This window comes from Misgurnus anguillicaudatus, chromosome 4 (assembly GCF_027580225.2).
Source record: "Misgurnus anguillicaudatus chromosome 4, ASM2758022v2, whole genome shotgun sequence".
Lineage (NCBI taxonomy): Eukaryota > Metazoa > Chordata > Actinopteri > Cypriniformes > Cobitidae > Misgurnus > Misgurnus anguillicaudatus.
In genome coordinates, this window is record NC_073340.2 from 19,268,909 (window position 1) to 19,294,547 (window position 25,639).

At 37.9% G+C, this 25,639-nt stretch overlaps 1 protein-coding gene across 5 annotated transcripts in view; it reads right to left on the reverse strand.

The window, feature by feature from the left end:
- The window catches only part of thrab (thyroid hormone receptor alpha b), a 173,272-nt gene that overhangs the window by 38,899 nt on the left and 108,734 nt on the right, over positions 1-25,639 (reverse strand). For 3 of the 5 annotated variants that reach the window (XM_055175332.2, XM_055175330.2, XM_055175329.2), the window contains 2 exons: positions 18,114-18,363; positions 8,090-8,151 (listed from right to left, as the gene is read on the reverse strand). Coding sequence is in view for 3 of the 5 variants with exons in the window: in XM_055175330.2 (XP_055031305.1) it covers positions 8,090-8,151; positions 18,114-18,169 (118 nt within the window). In the remaining 2 variants the exon portion in view is untranslated. Of the gene's footprint in view, positions 1-8,089; positions 8,152-10,630; positions 11,054-18,113; positions 18,364-25,639 lie in introns of those variants that run through there. The other 2 variants (XM_055175331.2, XM_055175333.2) reach the window with 2 other exon arrangements.

The following is a 25,639-nucleotide window of genomic DNA, read 5'->3' on the forward strand; positions in this document are numbered from 1 at the left end:
AACTAGCAGACGCAGTGTGGTGACAGTGTTCAACTAGCAGACGCAGTGTGGTGACAGTCTTTAACTAGCAAGACAGTGCAGTGAAAGTGTTTAATTAGCAGACACAGTGTGGTGACAGTGTTTAACTAGAAGTCACAGTTAGTGACAGTGTTTTATTAGCAGTCACAGTGTGGTGACAGTGTTAAACTAGCAGACACAGTATGGTGACAGTGTTTAACTAGCAGACACAGTATGCCATACTGAAAAATCCAGCTAAGACCAGCATAAGCTGGTGTGCTGGTTTTAGCTGGTCTCCAGCTTGGTTTTAGCTGGTTTTGCTGGTGTAGGAAGCTGGTTTTGCTGGTGTAGCAAGCTGGTCTAGCTGTGTTTTGGTCACTTTTTAAGCTGGTCTAGCTGGACTTAGCTCGTCAGGCTGGAAGACCAGCTGGCCCACCAGCGTGACCAGCTTTGTCAGCCTGGGAGGACCAGTGTAAACCACCTTAAACCAGGCAAAACCAGCCAATGCTGGTCTTAGCTGGATCCCTCAGTAGGGTGGTGACAGTGTTTAACTAGTAGTCACAGTTAGTTACAATCTTTTCCTAGTAGTCACTGTGCGGGACAGTGTTTAACTAGCAGACACAGTATGGTGACAGTGTTTAACTAGAAGTCACAGTTAGTGACAGTGTTTTATTAGCAGTCACAGACTAGTGTGGTGACAATGTTAAACTAGCAGACACAGTATGGTGACAGTGTTTAACTAGAAGTCAAAGTATGGTGACAGTGTTTAACTAGAGGTCATAGTTAATGACAGTGTTTTATTAGCAGTCACAGTGCGGTGACAGTGTTTAACTAGAAGACACATTGCAGTCAAAGTGTTTTACTAGCAGTCACAGTTAGTGAAAGTGTTTAACTAGCAGTCACAGTGCGGTGACAGTGTTTAACTAGCAGACACAGTTAGTACAATCTTTTCCTGGTAGTCACTGTGCGGGACAGTGTTTAACTAGAAGTCACAGTATGGTGACAGTGTTTAACTACAAGTCACAGTATAGTGACAGTGTTTAACTAGAAGTCATAGTTAATGACAGTGTTTTATTAGCAGTCACAGTGCGGTGAGATTGTTTAACTAGCAGACATATTGCAGTTAAAGTGTTTTACTAGCAGTCACAGTAAGTGACAGTGTTTAATTAGCAGTCACAGTGTGGTGACAGAGTTTAACTAGCAGACATATTGCAGTCAAAGTGTTTTATTCACAGTCACAGTTAGTGACAGTGTTTAATTAGCAGTCACAGTGTGGTGACAGTGTTTAACTATCAGACACAGTACGGTGACGGTGTTCAACTATCAGACACAGTAAGGTGACAGTGTTTAACTACACAGTGTGCAGAATTATTAGGCAAGTTGTATTTTTGAGGATTACATTTTGTTATTGTACAACTACAGTGCTCTTGGTCAATTCAAAATGTTAACAAACTCTCAAACCTGAACATTTAAGTAGTAAAAGTGAAATTTTGGTTTCTTAAGAGAATATTTCTATGTACATCATTATTAGACAACTATAAGTGTGCAGAATTATTAGGCAACTAAATGAAAAACAAAGATTTTACCATCTCACTTGTTTTTTTCACCTGTTAAAGTGAGAATTATAAACAAACTTTACATTTACAAATAAAAATGTAATAAAAAAATGTAAAATAAAAAAATATATAAACTCAGTGATCAATATAGCCACCCTTCTTTTCGATAACAGTCACAAGCCTTCCATTCACGGATTCAGTCAGTTTCTTGATCTGGTCTGAACCAACATTTTGTGCAGACGCAACCACAGCCTCCCAGACACTGTTCAGAGAGGTGTACGGTTTACCTTCACTGTAAATGTCCTGTTTAAGAAGGGGTCCAAAAGTCTCAATAGGGTTTAAGTCAGGTAAAGAAGGGGGGCATGGCATTAGTATTTCATCTTTAAGGCCTTTACTGGCCAGCCATGCAGTTGAGTACTTTGATGTATGTGATGGAGCGTTGTCTTGCATAAAAAAGTCTTGAAAGATGCAAACTTTTTCCTGTACCACTGCTTGAAGAAAGTGTCTTCTAAAATTGTCAGTAAGTCTAAGAGTTGTTTTTTATTTTCATTTTCAACCCAAAAAGGTCCAACTAGCTCATGTTTAATAATACCTGTCTGTGCCTGCCTGCCTGTATTGTAGAAGACCCTTTTTTGAAGCAGTGGTACAGGAAAATGTTTGCATCCCTCAAGAAGACTGATTATCCTGCAAGACAACGCTTCATCGCATGCACCAAAGCACTCCACTGCATGGCTGGCAAGTAAAGGCCTTAGAGATGAAAAACTAATGACATGGCCCCCTTCTTCACCTGACTTAAACCCTATTGAGAACTTTTGATTCCTTCTTAAGCAGGACATTTACAGTGAAGGTAAACCGTACACCTCTCTGAACAGTGTCTGGGAGGCTGTGGTTGCGTCTGCACAAAATGTTGGTTCAGAACAGATCAAGAAACTGACTGAATCCGTGAATGGAAGGCTTGTGACTGTTATCGAAAAGAAGGGTGGCTATATTGGTTACTGAGTTTATATTTTTTTTATTTTTTATTTTTTATTACATGTTTATTTGTAAATGTAGAGTTTGTTTATTATTCTCACTTTAACAGGTGAAAAAAACCAAGTGAGATGGTAAAATCTTTGTTTTTCATTTAGTTGCCTAATAATTCTGCACACAAGCCTAATAATGATGTACATAGAAATATTCTCTTAAGAAAGCCACAATTTCACTTTTACTACTTAAATGTTCAGGTTTGAGGGTTTGTTAAGATTTTGAATTGACCAAGAGCACTGTAGTTGTACAATAACAAAAGTAATCCTCAAAAATACAACTTGCCTAATAATTCTGCACACAGTGTAGAAGTCAGAGTTAGTCACAGTAACCTTAACCTTGTAACCTTGTCACACAATAACCTTGTAGTGACAGTGCAGTGAGAGTGTTTATGTAGCAGCACAGTGCGGTGACAGTGTTTAACTATCAGACATAGTATGGTGACAGAATTGAATGGCAATCACAGTGCAGTGAAATTAGTCAGTTTATGATATTTTGTTTTACGTGGTTTTGCTAATGAATAGCCAAACTCTTGAAAATGAACTATAGCAGCAGTGTTTATCTGGGTAGGACCTAAACTCTGCAGGACAATGGTTCTCCAAAAGCAGAGTTCCCATTACCTTGGTCATTATCTTTCCAGGATACAAACAAACACTTCACTGGCAAATACCTTCTTTGTTCTATCATCTGCTGGACAGTTGAGCAAAACCTCTGTCTGTTTTTCATCTTAGAAGTTACCTGTGAAAAGTGAAGCAAGCTTTAATGATGAACAACATATTCTTTTTTCTTGTGTAATTGATAATACTTGTGCAATAAGTTATTTCACAGAGCAGATGTTTACATTTAGGCTTAGTCCAAGACCAAAGTTTAAATACATGTGATTCTTAGTACTCTGTGATGTTACCTAGATCAGTGGTTCTTAAACTGATGTATGGTGAATTTGCCTTTCCAGCAACTTCTATATATTTGACATCTTGCCAACAGTGACAGTAAAATGTTTAAAATCATTTTTTCATACTAAAAACTGAGGCTCCCACACATTAAAAAAGATTTAAAAATGCACTGATGATCAAAAAGGCAAAGCCATAGGTGAAGGTTGAAATGATAATTATAATTGGTGTCAATTTTTTTTGTAGTTTCTAAAGACCACAACTAAGCTATAACTAAACAACCAAATGAATAAAAACTCTAAACAAAATAACTTTACACTGTTCACCCTGTCCAATATTTGACATACACCTGACTTTGAAAGTATGGTGCTATTCTTGATCTTTAAATTGAAGTAAAAATGAAATCCCAGGACACTTAAAACAACCAAGAGAGATTAACTTTGCTACCTCTTCTATCACTGATATGAAAGTGCGAGACAAGCGGTTATTTTAATTCAGTCAAGTTTGAAATCGCTTTTATCCAGTCATGACGGTTCACACCACAAATGAAAACACAGGGTTTAGGGATGCACAGTGTGAAACGTCAGCTTATGAATACCCAGGGTTATCTCTTAACCTCTGGTTAAGTATGAACAATGTGGACCGTGAAACAGATAACCCAGGATTCTGTTAAACCAGGGTTTAGAATAACACGGGGTTAACTTTTTCCAGTGTGAAAAGCCCTATTGTGTCAGAAGCTGATGCTATGAGAGCTCCTCCCACTTCCATTTTCTCTGAAGCTGGCGTGCAGACTGTCCTTCTATGTCCACACACAGGCTTAGATGGAATAGCACTGCAACCTGAGAACGTGTGCTGGGCTAAATAGATCCCAGCATAAAGCACACAGTGTACAGTGCTCTCTCATCAGGCATGTGTTCATTGCACATTCGCAATGTCTTGACTCAGTATTGTGCACTGCAACGATAATGTGAAAGGACCGTGGCAGATGGGGTGGTCTGCGTCGAATAGAAGCGGTAGGCCGCTCTGAGTACTAGGATATAAGAATACCCGAAGCGGTAACGCAGAGTTCAGACTGCATGATTTTCAAACTAGTCGGGTCACAGATGTTTTCACTTTGCGCGACTATCTGGGGTAGCGTGGGGAACTTCCAGCTGTCCTGTATGTTGCTCTCTCATTGGCGATGTTTTTTCAGTCAAAACACATTTCACATGGCATGATTTTGAATCGCCGACAGGTCCAGATATTTAGCATGCCAAATATCTCACAGGTGTCTGCGATTCTCTCAGATCACGTCTTTGATAATTTACACTGTGTCATTGTCACTCGCGTGCACGAGCATCGATTTGCATGTGATTTCACGCATTTTGTCTGCAATTTCTCAAAACCTGTCGGCGAGTCAAGATCAGGGCTAAAATCGTGCAGTCTGAACTCTGAACTCGGCATACGTTTAAGGGGTAAACACTGCCGGGTAAGCACTTTTTCGGTTGTGTAGATTTAGTAGTTTGCTTTTAATATTGAAACATACAAATTCAGACCCTTTGCGCTGTTTCTATCTCATGTTAAAGCAGTAAAGTTAACCGATGTTAATTCAGGTTTTTGCTCTTTGCTGATCCAGACATTTTTTGTCATGGTTTGACTCTGTTTACAGAGGAGACATGAACTCGCTGATGATGTACAGTATGATGTCTGCGTGAACGCAGTGGCATGCAAAACACGTTCACAAAAGAGGAGCAAAAATTACATGCGTCCAATTATTGCATTCGGTCCGAGTTCAATGATTTGTTGAATGTTTTGGTCCTACACCTTTCACAGATAACATATTTATAAAATAGATTCAAACACTTTAACATAGTGATTGCTATCAGGATGTGAGGAGACTTTTAACCAGCATAACTAAAAAAATTTCTAGATCAAATCAGATACCCTGCTTTTAACACTGAAACACTTGTTACAGCTCGCTACGCGCACAAAGGGTGGCAGTTACATATGTTTGTTTTCGGGGAATCTGCTGTTTTTTACAGGCCTGTGAGGTTAAACTTGGCTGAACTTATGGGGACGTTGGTATGCTGTGTACGAGAGGATGCCGTGCGCTGAACATGACAGGCCCCAAAGACACTGGGGCTGTTCATGTCTGAGCAGTGAACGAAGTGAATTATGTTACAAGGCAGACGCCAGGATGGGGGTCTTTTCATGTATGGGGAGCGGCTGAATTAAGCTGTGATCTTACAAAACCGAAACCTATGGAGGCATTACTTCATTGTGTGGATCTGTCTATGAATTGTGCACACTGTGGCGGGTTGGTGGGAAAGGGAGGCTTATACACGTGGCTCTCTCTGCAGTGTGTTGTGGTCACAATCAAGAACAGGGCTGAGAGCTGTGCGCTGTGTTAAGACGGATCGCTGCACGGGGGGCAAGGAATGAAGCGAGGAGCTATCCATGTAAATGTTTACCGGCATGCATGCAAGGGTCATGGGCTTTCTGTCCGTAAATTGCGTGTGATTCTCTCTGGTGATGATTCAGCATCACAATGTGGAGATAAATAATCTATGAATTTACCACATAGACAGGTTATATAGTAGTGGAAGGCACTTCTACACAGCGTTATGGTCGGCATCGGTCAGTACACTGGCATTGTTCAATAAAGCTTCAGAGAAAAGGAAAGTGGAAGAAGCTCCCATAGCTTCTGACGCAATATCAAGAGACCGTTCTTGAAAAGGAACAAAATTATTTGCAAGACCTGAAGGAAGAGACAACTATGAACAACTATCACAAAACATTAAAACAGTCATTAATCATTCAGGTAACATCAAGCAGTATTAAGAAGAAGCTTCATGTACTTGATTTTTGTAAAATTATTGTGTTGGGGACTATATGTAAACCACTGTCATCTAAAATAACTTGTTCAAGTTAGCATTAAATGAAAAACAAACTTCAATTTTCATTATTCCTCTTATTTTTATTAAAATACCAAATATAGATGTATTGTAAACACAACTGTATGTGAGATAATGTAAAGAAAACATTTTATCACTATCCATCTATTCTAAAAATCTTGATGGGAATAAAATTAGTACATTTATAAGAGGGATAAGGTTTAATTACTTAATACAACTATATGATGAGAAAATCAAACCTTATGAAATGAACCATAGTTTGAGTAGTTACCCTATTTTTTAAATAAAAGTAAAACTATAGAAACCCCAGATTTACCATGGTCTTCTTTTACTATAAAAGCATGGTTTATTTTCCTCAGGGGAATGACAAATAAATGACACATTACAACAAACGTAGTTACAGTTACAGTTTTACCATGTAACCACAACCATAGTTTTGCTAGAGTAACCATAATTTAACCATGCTATGTAAAACTGTGGTTTCACAAATGATAATCTGCCAAAAAGGACATAGTTACTAAGTTACACTTTACTATAGTAAAACCACGGTTCATTTTCATAAGGTTGCTAATGCTAACGTGGTAAAAACAGTTTTAAAACTTTAATAGCAGCTGTTTGCTTAACATTGTATATATCTTACCTGGAGTCTTGTAACTTTGATGATTATTTGATGATTTTATCGATGATTTATCCTCACATGTGGTCTTCTCGGCAGATTTTAGTAATCCATGCATCCGTTCAATCGATCTGAAAGTGTTTCCAATCATATTGTTCCTCTGTGCTGTTATTGATATAGTTGTGGTATGAACACTGCAGCCATTTTAAATTAAAAACGATTTTAGAACTATATTTTTATCGTTTTCGTCCTTGATGTAAGTAACACAATCCGGCTATGACAAATCCCGACATTATGAGGACGTTCTGGCTGTCAGCCAATCGGAAGCGGCGATTTCATACACACGCGTGAATATTCATTAGGAGGTGCAGTACACCAGACCGGCCTACAGGGGCGCAGTCTCGATACACACGTCATACACAAAGTCCGGTCATTGTGACTTATGAAGACTTTCGGAGAAAATCAGAATTAAAGCTCCTCCTACCCCTAGAAGCACTTCTACATTGCCCGTATTATGAGGACACCGACCCTGTCCTCATAATACAAAATGTCCTCATAGTGTGGCGTGTATTCATATGAAATGTCCTCGTAAATCACAAAAACCAACACACACACACACACACACACACACACACACACACACACACAAACACACACACACACACACACACACACACACACACATACAAGAAGTGCCTAATCATATGCATATTTCACATTTTATCATAAGTGTTTTAATGCAGTGACTTGCACTGGTCTTGGTCTTGACTTGGCCTCGACCCTTTAAACTCTTGGTCTTGTCTCGATCTCGGCCTGTCTTGGTCTTGGTCATGACTTGGTCTCGGTTTAGGTGGTCTTGACTACAACAATACTGTATACACCATGTGACAACATTCCTGTGCGACAATATATCTTTTGACAGATAACAAGCCTGTGCAGCTAAGCATCAAAGCTGGAGTTAATGTAAGGAGCATCACGGGGTAACTGAAAACCCTTTTCCCCTTCTGGGTTTCCTGTGTGTTTCTCAGAAATATGCAATCATAAAAGGGTTGCGAGAATTGGGGAGGGGACAAGCATACTGCTGCAGATATACTACTGTATGAGAGGTCTTACCAGACATGCTCTTCATCGAACACTGGCTGTTTTTTCTCTTCCTTTTCGGGCCATCGAGCCACCTAAAGTCAAATAAGGAAGAGAGAGAAACAGAGAAAGCGTGCATTAGTATACAACACGGAGATAGCACAAGCAACGTCTTTGCTCCTATCGAATGGCTGTAATTCCCCATGGGACCGTGTTAAATTTTTAACTACTGCACATACATAACGTAATGCAAAATTTTGCTTCGACTTCCAGGGAATGATCGTAGTGTTCATCGAAATTCATTTCGAATGCCAACATAGCAGACCTTATTAAATTAAGAGTTCATTTATCTTAGCAGCAATACACCCCATTTCAAAAGCTATGGTCAGCTATCTAGTCCACCAATAACAGCCAGCAGTATCCACTTTGTAAACCAACAATAGTGATATTTGAACACCTCATAAGTCACAAAGGTTTTTAAAAACATCAAACCTGGCAGTGATTAAAGGTTTAGCTGGCTCAGAGCTCCGATGGAAGAAAGAGCGGCAGAGTTATATAACAGAATGTCCCAATAATACAGGCAAAGCAAGTCTTATCTGCTTCGAACACTAATGCTAGACTATTTAAATATACATCAAGAAGAGTCTTACTTCTGTAGGGAAAGATGGTTTAAAACTTGTCATAAAAAAAGGATAACGAATCACAGCAATGCATGTGTACTACCTATGCCAGGGTGATGGGTAGAATGAATGTTAAAATTAAAATGTAAAAATTGAAAGATGACACGGTTAAGCTTCTTATAGAAGTTAAAAATAGTCTTTCTTTGTTGCATAACAGTCGATATTACTGTGGTAAAGCACTGTTTTAAAATAAGTACAGTAACAAACAGATATTTGTTTTATTTTCCCAACTTCTACCTTCTCAGATCACAACAGATTTGGCTAACAGTGTTACTTTCATTTGATCAAATCTTCTGGGAATTACCAGAAGAACATAAAACAAGGTTCATGTGATATGCCCCGTAGCTACATCTACGTCACCCACGCATGCACAAAAGGCAATCTTTGTTCAAAGCCATGGGGAAAGATTATAAAAAATGTTTGAAGGCTAATACTGGCAGATGCCAGTGGCTTCATTCGCCCGTCACGTTGTTTTTGTCATTCGCCATATTGATCTGCAGCTGTGGCTGAACATCATTTATGAATGTCATTTAATATGTCTGACCGAGGTTCTGCCAGGACACAGAAGCCTCTCTAGACTTAAGTTTTTCTCGCACTCGAAAATGTCACTCTTAAGCCTGCTGTCCGCGGATATCGTCACTGATGGCTTCATCGATACTGTCAACTGTCAATCATCAAGATCACATACTAAAGAAAATCAGACAATCTCATTTCTTTCTATTCATTTTCCTCTTCACTACTGTACAGCTACAGCACAAAAGCAGATCATTTTAAACAGGCAGCGCAGAGGATGGCCCGACCTTCACAAGTGCTTTTTGGCACGTCCTGGCTAATCAATACTGAAACAAGATTAATTTAACAACAATCGCCATCACAGACACTACAAAGCAGATTAAGCATACTAAAAACTTCCAATGTGGAGGTAAAAGATAAATAATGAAATAGAAAGACTGTATTGAGTACATTTTGAATGACCAAAAATTGCTAAATGCAACACATTCAACTTCAAAAGTGTCAACAGGCTTGTGCACAAGGTGTGCACCACATCAAACAAGCCACCAGGATTCCTGTAAAGTCATTTACATGCAAACCGAAATTTGAAACGCAGTTTCTGCAAATCAGGTTTTGTTTAAAGCCCGAAGCTCCTGAAATAAGCATTGCTTACATGACCTTACATAATGTCGGGTTATGAAACTTGTAGCTCATAAGGCCACTACACACTGGTCAGACAGACTCCAACAGACTCCAACAGACTCCAACAGACGCGTCTGTTGGACTCTGTCTGACCAGTGTGAAACCCCTGTTGGCAGTTGTTGGATCAAAGTAAATTAGACTTTAGAATGTGGTTGTCTGTTGGTGTCTGTTGGTATCTGTTGGTGTCTGTTGGAGTTGGTAGTTGTCTGACCAGTGTGAACTGGCCTATAGAGACATATAAGGACACTAGGTCCTATAAATAAATGGATTCTGGCTAATCAGAAATGGATGGGGAAAGAAAAAATCAACTAAATAAATAAATAAATAGCTAAGTTGGCACTTGCTCGCCGCAGAAGACATCAATTATTCCGCATCCAAATGGATGTGCTACACAACTTTTCCATTAAGCGAGAAAAGCGGTTGTGGTAACACTACGATATGAGCTTGAAATAAGCAGATATCACTTCGCATACAAAGCGACGTACAAAACGTTTGATCTGATAGTATCAAAATGATTAGTTCACAAGCACAGCAGCATATACGATTCTGAATTAACAAAAATAAACGTTTCTCCAACGCAGTACAGAAAACCCGAAAGTGAGCGATCACTAGGTTATATCTTTTGCACCAACAGGAACATGCAGGTGTAAAACCATTAGAAATTCAAGACCTGATACAGGTATGAAGAGAGAAGTCTCACCTGATGACACAGTGAGATTGGAGGATGTGCATGGTGAAGATCCAACCGTTTGGCCGTTCCTCTGGATTTCTGCTCTTTACCACATTAACAGTGTTTGCTGCATGAACTATGAGAGCTAGACACGATTCACTTTGATCCTTTGCCTCTCTTGCATAAGCCCTCTGTCTCTCTCTCTCTCTCTCTCTCTCTCTCTCTCTCTGTGTGTGTGTGTGTAGCTATCAGTCTGCAACACTCCCTCTCTTCATTTTTCTCGCTGTTTCCCTGCGACAGAAATTCACCTCCTCTTTGCAATTTTTTCAAAGAATCCCTCGTGAGAGACTCGCTCACTTACTTTCTATCTTTAATCCGTCCCGTGGCCTGAGATTGGGTGTCGTGATCCGACATGCATGCGTTAATCCGGAGTTAAGAGTGAGAGACGGAGAGATTGGGCGACTAGCAAGAAAAGCACAAGGCTTGTTTGATGTGTGCCAACATTCATAAACAAACCAACCAGTTTTGTCGCCTAAGGTTATTTTCACCTTTATTTGCCCAAATCTCTGTGGTATTAATATCCAGTGAGGTTTTTCCCCAAGTCTTCCCGAGGCAACGGCAGTACAAGCAGTGACAGTTTTGGAGTCAATTCAGGTGAATTAAATAAACCACTCTGAAGGGAGTTTTCAAGTTCATCACAAGGAATGTGCGCACACAGTTAACCCTAAACTTAACATTGGTACACATGTTTGCAATGCCAGTTAGTGTTAAATAAAATAAACTTAATTGTGAAATCCAGGTTAAACTCTCATAATCTAATTATGAGATTTGGAGCATTAAAAAGTTAGATTTTACATTGATTTCAATCTTTGACATGACCTTACTCAGTCAATATTAAAGATATCAAATGTGATATTTTTACAGAATGCTCTTTAAATCACAAAAATATGACTTGAATAGCTTGGTTTTCACAGACTGGGTCACAATTATGTAAACCTGACAACAGGGAAGTGATGCAAGGCACAGCATGCAAAAGTGCTGCAAGGCTTTAACTTTAAACAATAGCTCACCTAAAAATTAAATTTTTGCTATCGTTGAAGTAAATGAAGACTGTATTTATTTATTTCGCGTAAAAAGTTTATAGAAAACAGTGGCCTGAATACTGTCTCAAAAAATCACCTATGTACAAAGTCATATAGATTAATCAGGGTTCCCACACCTTAGTTAACTTCAAAGGACCTTTTAAGGACATTCCAGGTCCAATACCCCCAAATTCAAGGACTAATTGTGGGAAAGTGAGAGCAAGGTTACATTGTGTTACCTTTTAAGATACATTGTTACAGTTCCCTTTCGAGGGAACTCACACTGGGTCACTGCGGTGACACTTTGGGGACGCTTCTTCCAGGGGTAATTGCCTCTGAATGTGTATATCAAAATCAACCAAAGCTTAACGACAAAGACAAGGTGACGCGGAAGCGAGGAAATATATCGCTATTTGAAATATTGCCAAAGATGGCGTTACAGGGATGCAGGAAGTATGGCAAGGGAGATGCAGCATCTCGTTCCCTTCTCAGGGAACCCGAGACGTTTTCATGTGTCAAGCACAACTATGCAAAAAAGCATTTTGGGATGAATCAACATACAGAAGATAAAAGTATTTAAAGTGAACAGTTAAGCACGTGTGCTTAAAAAGTCTAGAATTTTATGATATTATCCTACACTACACAGGGAATAATATGGATTTTTTTCCCTAGAAAACTTCTTGCATAAAATAGATTCAAGCACTTCAATGACCTGTATCTACTGTATGTATATTTTCAAAAACTTTCCAGGGCCTTGAATTGTTATCCCCAGATTCACAAACTTTCAAGGATTTTAAGGACCCGTGGGAACCCTGATTAATTACAAGATTTCTTCGATAATAAAGAACGTACGACAGCTGAGTCTAGGAGCTGTCAGACGCCTCTCTCGTATGCAAAGAAGTCGCTCCATCCTGCATTTCCTTCCTCCTAAATCCCTCATTGTGTATTTGCTGTTTTTTTCTCTCGCTCTCTTTCTCTCTCTACGCTGCCAGCTTTATGAGAGCTTATTTTAGACCCCATCTAAATGTGATCTGGCAGTTCCCTGCTAATGTCAGAACAAAAGCCACGTGCTCTCATACAAAGACAGTGATAGAAAAAGAAAAGGGAGAACTGAAAAGCTCAAAGGATTGTGCTTAATGTATTTAAATGTGCACGTCTATGCGTACGAATGTGTTTGTCTGGGAGTGTTGACATGACGGAGCGTGAGAGCAGATGATGTGAACAGCCTGCAGGTCACATGACTCTAGCCGAAGGGCTTTTAGTGCGCTGAACAGTCCCTGATTTTCCACACTAAAAATAAAATACTGCACGGCACACGCGATTAAGTATATTTGCTGGAATAAAATGAATGCAAAGTTTTATTTAAATGAATTAAATAAAACCAAACAAAAAGTCACAGTTTGTGGTCACAGAGGTCTGGTTATTGGAGGTATTTATTTAAGGATTGCACTGAAAATGTGAACAAGGTCATGCAAAATTCAGTCAAATCTCATCTTGTTGGGCTCTAATCGATTCCACTAACTGATTTGACAGGGGAATAGGACTTTGCAAGACAACAGCAGAGGTGAAGAGAGACAATGACTATGCATTAATGGATGGCGTAATATCGCTGTAAGTTCCCCCAGAGTCCAATTACATTGTGCAAGTATTAAACACTTTCGTATTGCTTTTTAGGTGTATTATTCCTCTAGCAGATTTAGCAATCCTATATTTAGATCTAAATCTGATGAGTTTATAAATAATTCTTAAAGTATTATAATAAATAATGAAACAAATCTGAACTGTAAACTTATATACACTGTAAAAAAGTAATATTAATGTTTTTGTACTTTAACTTAAAGGTGCAATGTGCAACTTTTAGAAGGAACTCTTGACAGAAATGTAGTATAATACATGCTTAACATATAACTATACATAATTATATTATCAGTGGTGTATAAAGACCTTACATAATGAACTGTATTGTTTTTATTACTGTATTAAGCCATTTTTTAACACATATACTGCGGATCCCCTTACATGGAAGATGCGTCATGTTTCTACATTAGCCTTAAAGATCTCCTATGGTCCGATTCATGATCTTACATTTCCTTTGGTGTGTAAGTGTGTATTAATACATGTTAACGATATGCAAAAGTATACAAACCCCAAAGTAAACAATGACAAGAGTTATAATCTCCAACGTAAATCTGTTTTCTTAGACTACAACAAACCATAGACTTAAAAAAAAGATGGACGACGCAACGTTGCTTCGTTCTATGTAATGAATTAAAGCCAAAACGTCTGACCATGCATGATTCAAAAACAAACAGATAAAGTCCGCTCACTCGCGACGGGGCAACCCGCCGATCCGCACAATGTTGTAAAGCTGAACACACCTCACATCACGAGACACTATAGTTAAGTACATAACTTAGTTGAAGTCTTGCATTTTGTGCAGAAATATGCATGTTGTATAATACATTTATGTTGTATTTAAGGTTTTATATAGAGTAGAGTGCGTCATAAAGAAAGAGCATAATTTGGGTTTATTAACCCTTTAGTTTCACTTCATCACGCAGCTATTCCTGTTAGAGGTGTGTGTTAGTAACATTTAATTCATTAACAATCTAGTATGTTTTAATTTTTCTGTCACAGTTTCTTCAAAATTAAGTTTTATTTGAGTTTTTTTAATAAAAATATTTTCATTTTTACCATGACGTATATGCCCCCCCCCCCTTTTGATTGCCCCACCCCCAATTAATCGAGTACTCGTTTTTCAGACCTGTGGATTAATCGAAATGAAAAAAATGACAGAAATGCACATCCCTAGTCCCTACGTTGTATCAGATGACAGACAACATGTTTGTCCTGTGCAAGCTACCGTAGCATCTTTTGCATTTCAAAATTGAAGCTGGTTGCAATTCGAAATCTCATCACTAGAAAAAACCCATACTGTACCTTTAACAATTTAAGTTAAATAATTTCAACTTGTTTATCAATTATGTCAACTAAATACTAGTCAAAAACTTAAAATAGTAAATTCAACTGACTTGCACAACCAATTTGATTAAACTTGCTTGCAGCACTGCAGCATTTTTACAGTAAGTTAAATTCGGATCTTGCGTGTATTTCAGCCTGCACTGTAAAAGTTCCTTGTTGCACTTAAATTTTTACATACAAATCAACATTTTACATCGTAAATCAACTTGTATTGAACATTATAAAAACATTTAATTAAATTAGCTTTATTTCAACTTTATATCAGTTTTAGAAGTTATTTCAACTTTATTTATATAATTTATAGCAAATCCTTACTAGTCAAGACAGTTGAAATAAATTGTAAATTCAGGTTAAATTACCAGTAACTTAAAAATGTGTGCAACAAGGGATTTTAAAAGTGTGTCTATCTGATTTCTGTGGATTTCACTTTTCTGAAGGACAGACAGGAAAATCCTCTCAACTGAGTTTATGCAAAGTAGCTTTCGGAAGCAAAGGTTGACGTTTTAGAAATACAATTTCAGCAGTGCGAAGCGGTCAAAGAACGCACTCTACATATATAAACATTTGGGGGTTATGTTCTGATGAGTCAGACGGTTTTTGTATAAAAACAAAAGGGCAACAACAACACGCCTCATTTTTTTCAACACGTTGCACTTTCAAAATAAGCCCAGACGTCTGTGAAACACAATGTCCTGATCCAGAACAAACTATACTGTTGAGTGTTGAGGACGGTTTAAAATAAAATTTGGTTGTCTCAAACCCTTAACTAGACCTTCTCTTAAACTGTGGGGTTAAAGGCAGTAGACAGATTAATATACGTCTATTTGATGCTTATTAATATAACGAAATGTTGATTTATATTTATTTTCAAAAGCCATACATAAAGAAAGATGTTTTTTGTAGCCTAATGATTTTATGGTGTAAGCATTACTAAATGCAACTAAATGCAAATCATATCGGTTGAGCACCCTGAACAAAACTGGCCAATAGCATGAGTTTTGAGCTGCATTTATTGCAACATGCCAGATGGGGAAAGTATTTCAAACGTGTTTTAAAACAGTCATTATTTTTGCAAATTGCCAACAGTCGTGCAGAAATTACAGACTTAACCTGAAATGCATAGAGAAAAACAGGAAGTGCGCTGATTGGGGGGCGGTTAGCAGAAAAGGGTGGAGTGGAAGTGATGAAACAAAAAGAAACCAGCAATCAGATCCATGTTGTTTCTGCACTTTTACCCAGAATCCAGTGATGCATGATCAGCTAATCTTCTGACAAGTGGCCCCGATGTAATGAAGCTAAAGGGCCCTTGTTTAATTGCTTTTTGAGTGAGCGCATTAGGAATGTGACCCTGGGTTCTTGACGTCCCGCCCATTCTGCACACAAACACACACTTACACAAACACACACAGACCTGTAAACATGGGTCTGCAGCTAAATAAAAGTCCAATTTTGAAGTCATGATCTGTGACCTTATGTTGCGGCTCGTGTGTTTCTCTCCCAGCATCTGAATAATTACATGAGAGAACTAGTGATTATGCTTTAATAAGCTTTAGCAGTGTATAACCTGCCTTGATGGCTCATTGATTTAATGACTGTAAAACTAGAAATACAGTTAGAGTCTAATTAAAGGATCGTTCATTAAACTGGGTGTTAACTGGTGAAAGTCTAACTTCTAGCCACTCATTTTCATGGCTCGTGGGAGGAATTCATTTTACATTTAAGAAAACATGAGTGCTTGTCCATGCAAAATGTGTGTTGCTGGTGGTTGCTAGTTTCAGGAAGAAAGATACAAAAGCTGTCACTCAGACAATACCCATTAAAAGGTCTTAATATGTACCAGTAGTTTTGATGTACTAATACAATTGAACTTTTTGGTGTAGTAAAATATATTAGATTAACCCTCATTTCTACATAGTAATATTAACATTAACTGACAACCAGATTTTTCAAGTAAGATGATGATAAATGTATAAATTAATTTATGTACAAAATGACTGTGTGAGTATAGTAAGTTGTATTATATAATTTCTTGTATTATTTAACTGTTTCATGTTTAATTATGAAGTATTTTAAGTTGATTCTGCCATGATAAGGAAAAAACACGTCAAAACGAGGCACCGTGTTTTTGGACCCCAGGGGGTTAACTGTCACTGCACATCATCCTAAAATAATTTTAATTAATTAATTTTAATTAGCAAATTTTAATCAAAAACTTTAGTGCATTCAAGTCAAAAATCTGAGTTCATTTAACTTAAGCATAAAATCCATTAAACAAAAAAATTTAAGTACATACTGTTTTAGTAGATTAAAATTTTCCCATTAGTACAGTAACGTTTGAAATAATGCAGTGTATTCTATTCCATATATATTCTATAAGTTTACTGTTTTCTGTGATTTACAACATAATAAGAAAAAAGTAAAATACAAAAAAGACAACATGACAACATGACAACCTTCAGAGGATTATTTGAGTATCAAATATTTCTCTCATTTGACAAAATATTATAGAAAACTACATATTCTCAAATAACCTTATTAACAACTGTCAGTATATTACTACAGCATATTTTGCTACTTTAGAAAAAGACTGAAAACTAAAGTGAAGTATAAACTTTTGGTTTGTTTTCGATGCTATAGCTGATATGCCAATGGTTTTAACATATACCACACCAAATGCAAGGCAGAAAAGCAAGAAAATTTACAAAAAAAAAAAAGAAATCATTGAAGTACGCATAAAACATCTCAATTACACACACACACACAAACAAACTGACAAAAAAGACTTCATGTGAAGGGCTAATTAGCAGAAAAATTGCTATTGGCTTTCACCCTGGCTCTTTTCTGAAACGTGAGGGGGCAGTCTGTGCCCTCTTGCGGAGACTAATAGCCCACATAGCAGTGTGTGTGTGTGTGTGTGTGTGTGTGTGTGTGTGTGTGTGTGTGTGTGTGTGTGTGTGTGTGTTGGCTTTAGACAGTAACTGAAATTCTCTAAGGCCCTCCTGCCGGCTCCAGGACTTCTATAAAAGCGTGTATGTCTATCTGAGTGTCTCTGTGTGGAATTGATGGTGAGGTAAAGGTGGGTGTCTCTCAGCGCCTGTCTATAAACTTACACTTAATGTGCACGTTATAAACACATACAGCGCCAAATAGAGCCAGGCTACCGGGAAAACTGAATTATGCAGGAGACTCTGTGCACTGACCAGAAAAGCCGAGTCTTCCAAAGCATCACCACATGAGATTGAAAAATTAGATAAATATGCACGATGGCACAGAGAGAACTTCACACAGCAGAAAAACAAAATCAGTGAAAAGCACAACTTGAACTCGGGGTCTGTAAACCCTTAGGGCCCACAATGTTACTATAAGTTTTACTTATGGAAAAAGCATTAAAATTTGTCAAGCTAAACTACAGAAAACATATTCCTTATGCAACCAGGGTTGTAGCTCACCGTTTCTCTTCTCCCTCTGATTGGTTTGAGTCTTGCTCCTTGGGCATGTGTTCCATTCACCTTATTTCCATCCAGCGGCCAATCATGTGAGACTGAGGCGGGCCCCACCCTCGAATGCACGTCTGTCATTCGTGGGTTGTGATGATTCAGACAGTCATCGGACGGCTCTGCGGAGCGGCGCCCGCAAACCAAGCCCGCCTCACTCTCCAACCCAGATGCACAACTGTAATGCGACAATGTGTGATGAGATCTGCAGAATAAAAGAAAATGTATGTCAATTCATGTCCCAATTACACTTCTTTGATAAATCACTTATCTCTAAATGCAAACATGTATAAGCGGGTACTGGGTTACAAGAGTTGTGAACTGACCCCAGTTGTCTTAACCAAAATCTTTGTATGTCAATGTATATTCTGCTTTGTGCTAGTAGTCTTTCCATGTGAAATGAGCTCGCACTTGCGTTAGAGATTTTACAGGAACACGAGTCAGATTATCCCATCTGTCCCTATACAAAAAACAACCTTGTTTAAATACAGTGATCTCACGTTTTCCTTTCCACCAATATTTGGCCTTAAAAACTACATTATTGCATAGTCTCTGCAGCCTTAATAGTCCGTATTGGCCAAGAGATTTAAACTTCTTATCGCTATTCTAGAGTCACATTTAATCCATTCAATTGACCATAACTGATGAATTAATTCGATTTTTGCTGCACATCACGTTTATCTTTAATATGCATACTCAAACATCTGATGTTACCCCTTCACAGATGGAAAAAGCACAGAATGCAGATTTCAGAATATGTGGAGGGGAAGAAAGAGATTTCTTGAATGAGCTATGCGAATATCCACAGATTTTCAGAGCAGAACTGAAGCAGTGAGATGTCTTGTGTGGAAATATGCAGCGCTAATCAAATAATTTGAGAGATAAGAAGCGCATCAGTGCTGGAGATATCTGATATCAAGTTCACAAGACTCACAGAAGCCCACGGTCATGTTATTGTGATCTGAAAAGAACATGCTATCTTTAGACATTTTCAGCTGCCCCCCTCCCCAAGAAAACAAGAATGAAAAATAACATTAATGAAAGATTTCATTATTATTAGGGATATAACACAAATGCAAAAAGTGCATCTGACATGTTTTCTTGTAAATTAAATTTTTTTTATCAGGCTCTTATGTTTAGGTTCAATCACTTTTATGGCAATGTCAGTATTTGAAATGCCTTCTTTTTACAAATATCATTTCATTTGGGAATTAACAAATTTGAGTGTCTTTCACTGCAAAACCCTCTAAGTACGTGCACGTTTTTCTGGCCTCCATTTCTAAATATTAAAGGTCACATTCTTTCTGATCCCATTTTTTAAACCCTAGTTAATGTATAATGTTGCTATAATGGCATAAATAATACCTGTAAAATGATAAAGCTCAAAGTTCACTGCCAGGCGATATATTTTCTTTAACAGAACTCCCCTTTTAAAGCCTACAGCGAACGGCCGGTTTGGACTACAGCCCTTTACTTCCTGCTTTAATGACGTCAGTAGAACACTTTTTTGACTAAACTCCGCCCACAGGAATACGTCAGTCGCCAGCTGAGCTAACAGCAATCTAAGCAGCTATCGAATCACAATACACTAAACAAACTACACAATCAGAACTCGATGCGTATTTCTGAAGGAGGGACTTCATAGAACAAGGAAGATATCAGCCTGTTTTTAAGACGTTTTTACACGTGAAACATGAAATAATGTTATATTGCGCACTGTAAACACAATCTAAGCTTCAAAATACACAGAAAGAACGGGACCTTTCAACTTTTTTCCTAAAAGACTAAAATCACTAAAGATGCAACAAGAAACATTGCAAAAAATTATGAAATTCAAAATTCAAAAGGTAAATCTAAAGAAACTGAACCGCACCATTAGGGGGCGCTGGGATGCATGCAGCTGCCACTTTCAGGTTGTATTAAGGTCCAGGTACTCACAAGAGACCTTGAGTTTGAATGTGACCCATGATCGATTTACATTTGTCTACCGTATACTCTGATGACTTTGCTGAATGGCCTAAAGCCAGGATTAAGTGAATCTGAAGCAAGAATATTGGATGAACATATAATACATCCAGAGAGCATTCAGTTAATATCATTAATTAATTTTTGACGAAGGTGGCATTTAGCTGCTTTTGCATCTGGGCTCTTCCTTTATATTCTATACGCACACATTGGTCTGTAGGCCTGTTCTCTTACTATATACACATTACGAAATCATTTTGTATTACTAATTCTGCAAAACTGTTTTATTAAGTGTTTAAATTCTCTATCTGGAGCTGTCTACGTTATATATGCAACAGATTAGATTAGGAAAAGAAAGCAAGTATGTACAGACTTGGCAAGATCGGCACCTAAATTTAGTGCGTGTTTGGTTTATGTCACAGGTCAGACTACAAGAGTCAGACCAGAGGCTAGAGTTAATCTCTTTAGGTTTTCTGGCCTCCACTGTAAAGCCATATACTTCTTTGAAACTGATATATTGAGGCAAATAAAAAATAAAGCTATCCGTTGACAGATATGCCTGTGTATGTCAGTGTTTTTATGGTTTTCATTGTGTTCACAGTTACTAAGCTTACTCCTCAAACATAAGATGACTCGGTATATACGTAGCATGTGGGCTAACTGACTCTGTCTATGAATGGGTGGCTCTGAACCAAAGAGGGGAATTAGATCTTTTTATAGTGCGTGAAGAGAAAGAAAGGGGATCCGGCAGCTTAGGCTGGAAGCTTGAGATGGCTTGATCACACAGAATGAGAGGTGCCATGAGAGGGACTCCACGGCTCTGCTGGCACCTGGCACCAGGATCAGTTTCAGCCGATCAAGTGGACGCTTTACACCAAATACAGGTGTAATGAGGGTCCAGCACGTTTCGGTTTACTCAAAGAAATGCATTGCGGACAAACACCATGTCAGTCAATTGCTCTGAAACAAGGACTTTGTAGATAATGTCAAAAATACACTATTCAAAAGTTTTGGGTACAGATGCAGTAATACAGATTATGTGAAGAATATAATGAGGATCATGCTATTCCTTACTTGCTCAATTTGACCTTTTACCATGAAACAGTAATACAGTGACATAGCAAGTGATGTAAATAGTCATGAAATTAGAGACCCAACCTACAACTCGAAATCTGATCACCGGGGAGTGATCAGATCTGAAGTCTTAAGTAGTCACAGGAGACACATTTAGTACACGTTACTACTTGGTATCTGCCATAAACAGTATTTTATCTTAACACTAGGTGTAAACATGGTCTTAGAACCCATACTTGATAGGTGGTCCACATAGTTTGGTATGTGTTTGGTTTATATTCTTTCTGCAGAGGTGATTTGTGATTCAAAGGCATGGCAAAGCAATGACTCAATGGGTGATGCAACCCTCTGACAATGAAGCCAAAAGGAGAACATTTGTTCAGCATTCGTTTATGCACGGCTGGCCTATCATCTTTCATCAGACGACCCTGTCCGCATATTTGCCAGGCTAACAGGCCTTTTCATCTGGCCGTCTGGCTGATGGGCGTATTAAAGTGCACACAAATCTATTGTGCGTGTGATCATTTTTTAACGCCGATCATTGGGACTTCTGCAATCGTAAACATATTGCAATAATCAGAAATGACTTCCAAAGGATACGATAGGATTATGGGTTATGAGATTCTGTTTCCTATTGGTGGAGGGGCCTTAAGCACCACCCTCCAGTCTTCAACATAAGGCTAATGTATATGTGAACAGCCTCACCGCTGCACAGCCCCTTTAGGTTCACCCCCACACTTCTGTATGGTCAAGGGCAAAGACATAAAGCTCAATACAATCCAACATATGGAATCTATAAAAGCAGCTTTACAAGACATGGTTCCTGTTAAACATGCAACTGACCAAAAACAGAGGCAGGAAGGAGGTCGGGAGGAAGCTGAGTGGTAGAGCTTAAAGGAACAGTTCACCTAAAAATGAACCTTCTGACATCATTTAGTCACTTATTATATTTCATGATATCGTGAGGCGATATGTGTGAGAGCAGGCTGAAATACAATGTATTTGCTTAAATCTCACCTGACGGCAGTGGCACTATTCACTTTCAATATATGGTAAAATTAGCTTGTACACTTAACTATTATTAACCCCTCGGGTGCCACAGAATAAGAGTCAGGTGGGTTTGAAAATACTATTTTTTGGGGGGGGGGGACTTTGTCTTTAAATCTGTATAGGACCATAAAGAAAGTACCAAGGAGAAGCTCTGTTAATGCTGTGTGTTCGATTGTAAAAGAGAGCGAGTAAAAAAGTGCAAAGAAAGCCAAAAACGCACAGAGGCTACATTAATTTTAAATGCAGCAATGCTGGTATCTCCGACAATGCACCTGCGTGTGTAAGCCTACTGGAGCGGTTGCAAGTGTTTGTTGTGTAGGTAAAGGGGAAAAGCTTGACATATATGTTGACACAGTACATACATTGGTTATGAAAATTGCAGCAGGTGCAGCTGACTAAGGTTTTCGGCCTCATTTTTCTTGCTGTTACTTTGCCAGCGGTTTCTGTATTCTCGGATGCGGCACTAAAACTTTTTAATTAGCAAGAAGAAAGTATAACATTTCCTTCATCTTCCTCTTGCTCTTAACTGAGTGGTTTAAAATGTTGGCTTGAAAGCAGTACAAAAAATAAAATAATTAGTTACTATGTTGCAGTGGAAAAGTGTTAAAAACTCTGCTAGTAGACACTCTCTTTCCTCATTCAAGTTTAAAGGTTTATTCCAGTCATAGAAAACTAAAGTACAAACTAATTAATTTCACAATACAGAGATTACTTAATAAAATTAATCATTATCACATAGCATCAGAATTACTGTACTGACTGTTTTACTGTTATACAATTCATATCATCATAATCCCTTTACTGAAGACCACCGCAAACCCTTTTGCAATTTGTATACAATCCAAAGTATTACGTATTTAACAATTTGTGCATGTAAACATGCAGACAGACGTTGTGGATTTAGGTGATACTTATGTTCAAATTACATCAAAATATTTACATACAGCTCATGAGCAAATGATTTAATACATAAATTGACCGTCCTAAATAGAACACAGACACAAGTCGTCTTTCATATAAACAGCATTAATCTTGGCAGGTTAGCCGGTTTATGTACAGTACTAACAGCCAGGATAATAAGAGTCCTGTTGAGTCAGAAGACTGAAGATGCTGTGTGATTTGTTGTGATCTCATTCAAGGTGACACGGTGCAAATGCCATCAGGCCAGTTAGAGAGCAGAATCTGTTTTATAATGAAGCCAGTACCAGAAAATAAACTAAAAGTGCACACATCAAAACCGTTACATAACCGTCTGAATCGCAGCCCCCAGTTTAGGCTCCCAGCTATTTTGATGATGAAAGGAATAGATATAGATAGATATGCGTGGATATCTACATGCAATGGAAGACAGAAGTTAAAGGAATATTCCATTTTCTTAAAAGAAAAATCCAGATAATTTACTCACCACCATGTCATCCAAAATGTTGATGTCTGTCTTTGTTCAGTGGAGAAGAAATTATGTTTTTTGAGGAAAACATTCCAGGATTTTTCTCATTTTAATGGACTTTAATAGAGCCCAACATTTAATACTTAACTCAACACTTAACAGTTTTTTTCAACAAAGTTTCAAAGGACTATAAACGATCCCGATGATTGTCATTTTTGACAAGAAAAATAAAAAATATCCACTTTTAAACCACAACTTCTCATCTAAATCCGGTCGTGATGCGATAGCGTGACCCCACGCAATACGTCATGATGTCAAGAGGTCACAGAGGATGAACGGGAAACTCTGCCCCAGTGTTTACAAGTGTTGATAAAGAGGACCGTTCCGACGTTGTTGTATGTCGAATGATATTAATTAATGTCTTTGTGTCAGTTTATTGTTTACAATGTTCCGCAAATGTGCGTTTTATATATGTAACACGTGACCTCTCTACGTCACTACGCATTTACGTTAGGTCGCGCTGGACCGGACCTAGACGAAAAGTTGTGGTTTAAAAGAGCTTTTTTTTCTTGTCAAAATGACACTCGTTTCGCTAGACCCTTATGCCTCGTTTGGGATCGTATATAGTCCTTTGAAACTCCGTTGAAAAAAACTGTTAAGTGTTGAGTTAAGTATTAAATGTTGGGCTCTATTAAAGTCCATTAAAATGAGAAAAATCCTGCAATGTATTTCTCAAAAAACATATTTTCTTCTCGACTGAACAAAGAAAGACATCAACATTTTGGATGACATGGTGGTGAGTAAATTATCTGGATTTTTCTTTTAAGAAAATGGAATATTCCTTTAATGTAAACAGCAAGTGATGAACTGGAAACTATATCTCAATATGTAGGGGAGAGCGGGCACAACCTAACGCATTTTGGTTTTGCCTCAATCATTCAAAAAATATTTGAGTTTGATTAATTATATTTTTACACAAGCAACACACACATCTATGTTACAAATGAAAATTTGAAGTTCGTTTCTAGTACTTATCATTCTTGGACATTTACACCAAACGTGACAGAAGTGCAACGTTACAACTTACCCCATAAGTGGAGTTAATTGTAACAGGCAGGGGGTTAGTTGTAACACTTGCTAAAAATTTGTAGGTAAATATTTCAATACTATTTTGTCTACTTGAAGTGGATATTGTTTATATATCTGTTTATAATAGACAGGTATCCACACTGTATTCATTCATCCAGCCCTTTTCTAACAATAGTTCAATTATAAATGGATACAAATGTCTAAAGATGTGAGAAAAAGCAGCACAGTTATGACAAAACCTTTTTTTATATGTGACCCAGTCTGTACTAACCATACTACAGTTTCAAAAATCTAATTCTGAGATAATGAGCATTAAAGTCTGATTTTAGCCATTCATTTCATTATGATTTCAATCTTTGACGTGACCTTATTCAATCAATATTAAAAATATGAACAAAAATTAATTTGACAGACGGTTTTTGAAAAGACAGGCACATTTATTTTGTTGGCAGCCAGCAATCATTCGTGTGTAGCCTGTTTAAAACAACGGCAAGAATTACGCTAACGTTAGCTGTTTTCATATTGTAAAGGCTGAGGGGTTAGTTGTAACACAGCGTGTTAGTTGTAACACAGCGTTACAATTAACCCCGCTGGGTCAAAATATTACCAAGCCCACCAAAAAAGGTGCTAAGAGCTGCAGACATATTTCAAAACGATGCTTTGTTTTAGTCAACAAGACACTGATTAATATGACATAGCATTGGATTTGGTTTCTTACACACCCAAATACGAAACCGAATAAAACATATGATGAAAAAATGTACTTACGTGCCACCAAAACACTCTTTCATCAATAACTCATTATAAAACATTATACCTTTCCATAAATTGGCGGGAGATCATCTTTTGACAGCGTGAAAAAAATACAGGAAAAACAAATCGCTCAACCTTGTGCAACAATGTAAACAGTCCGTGT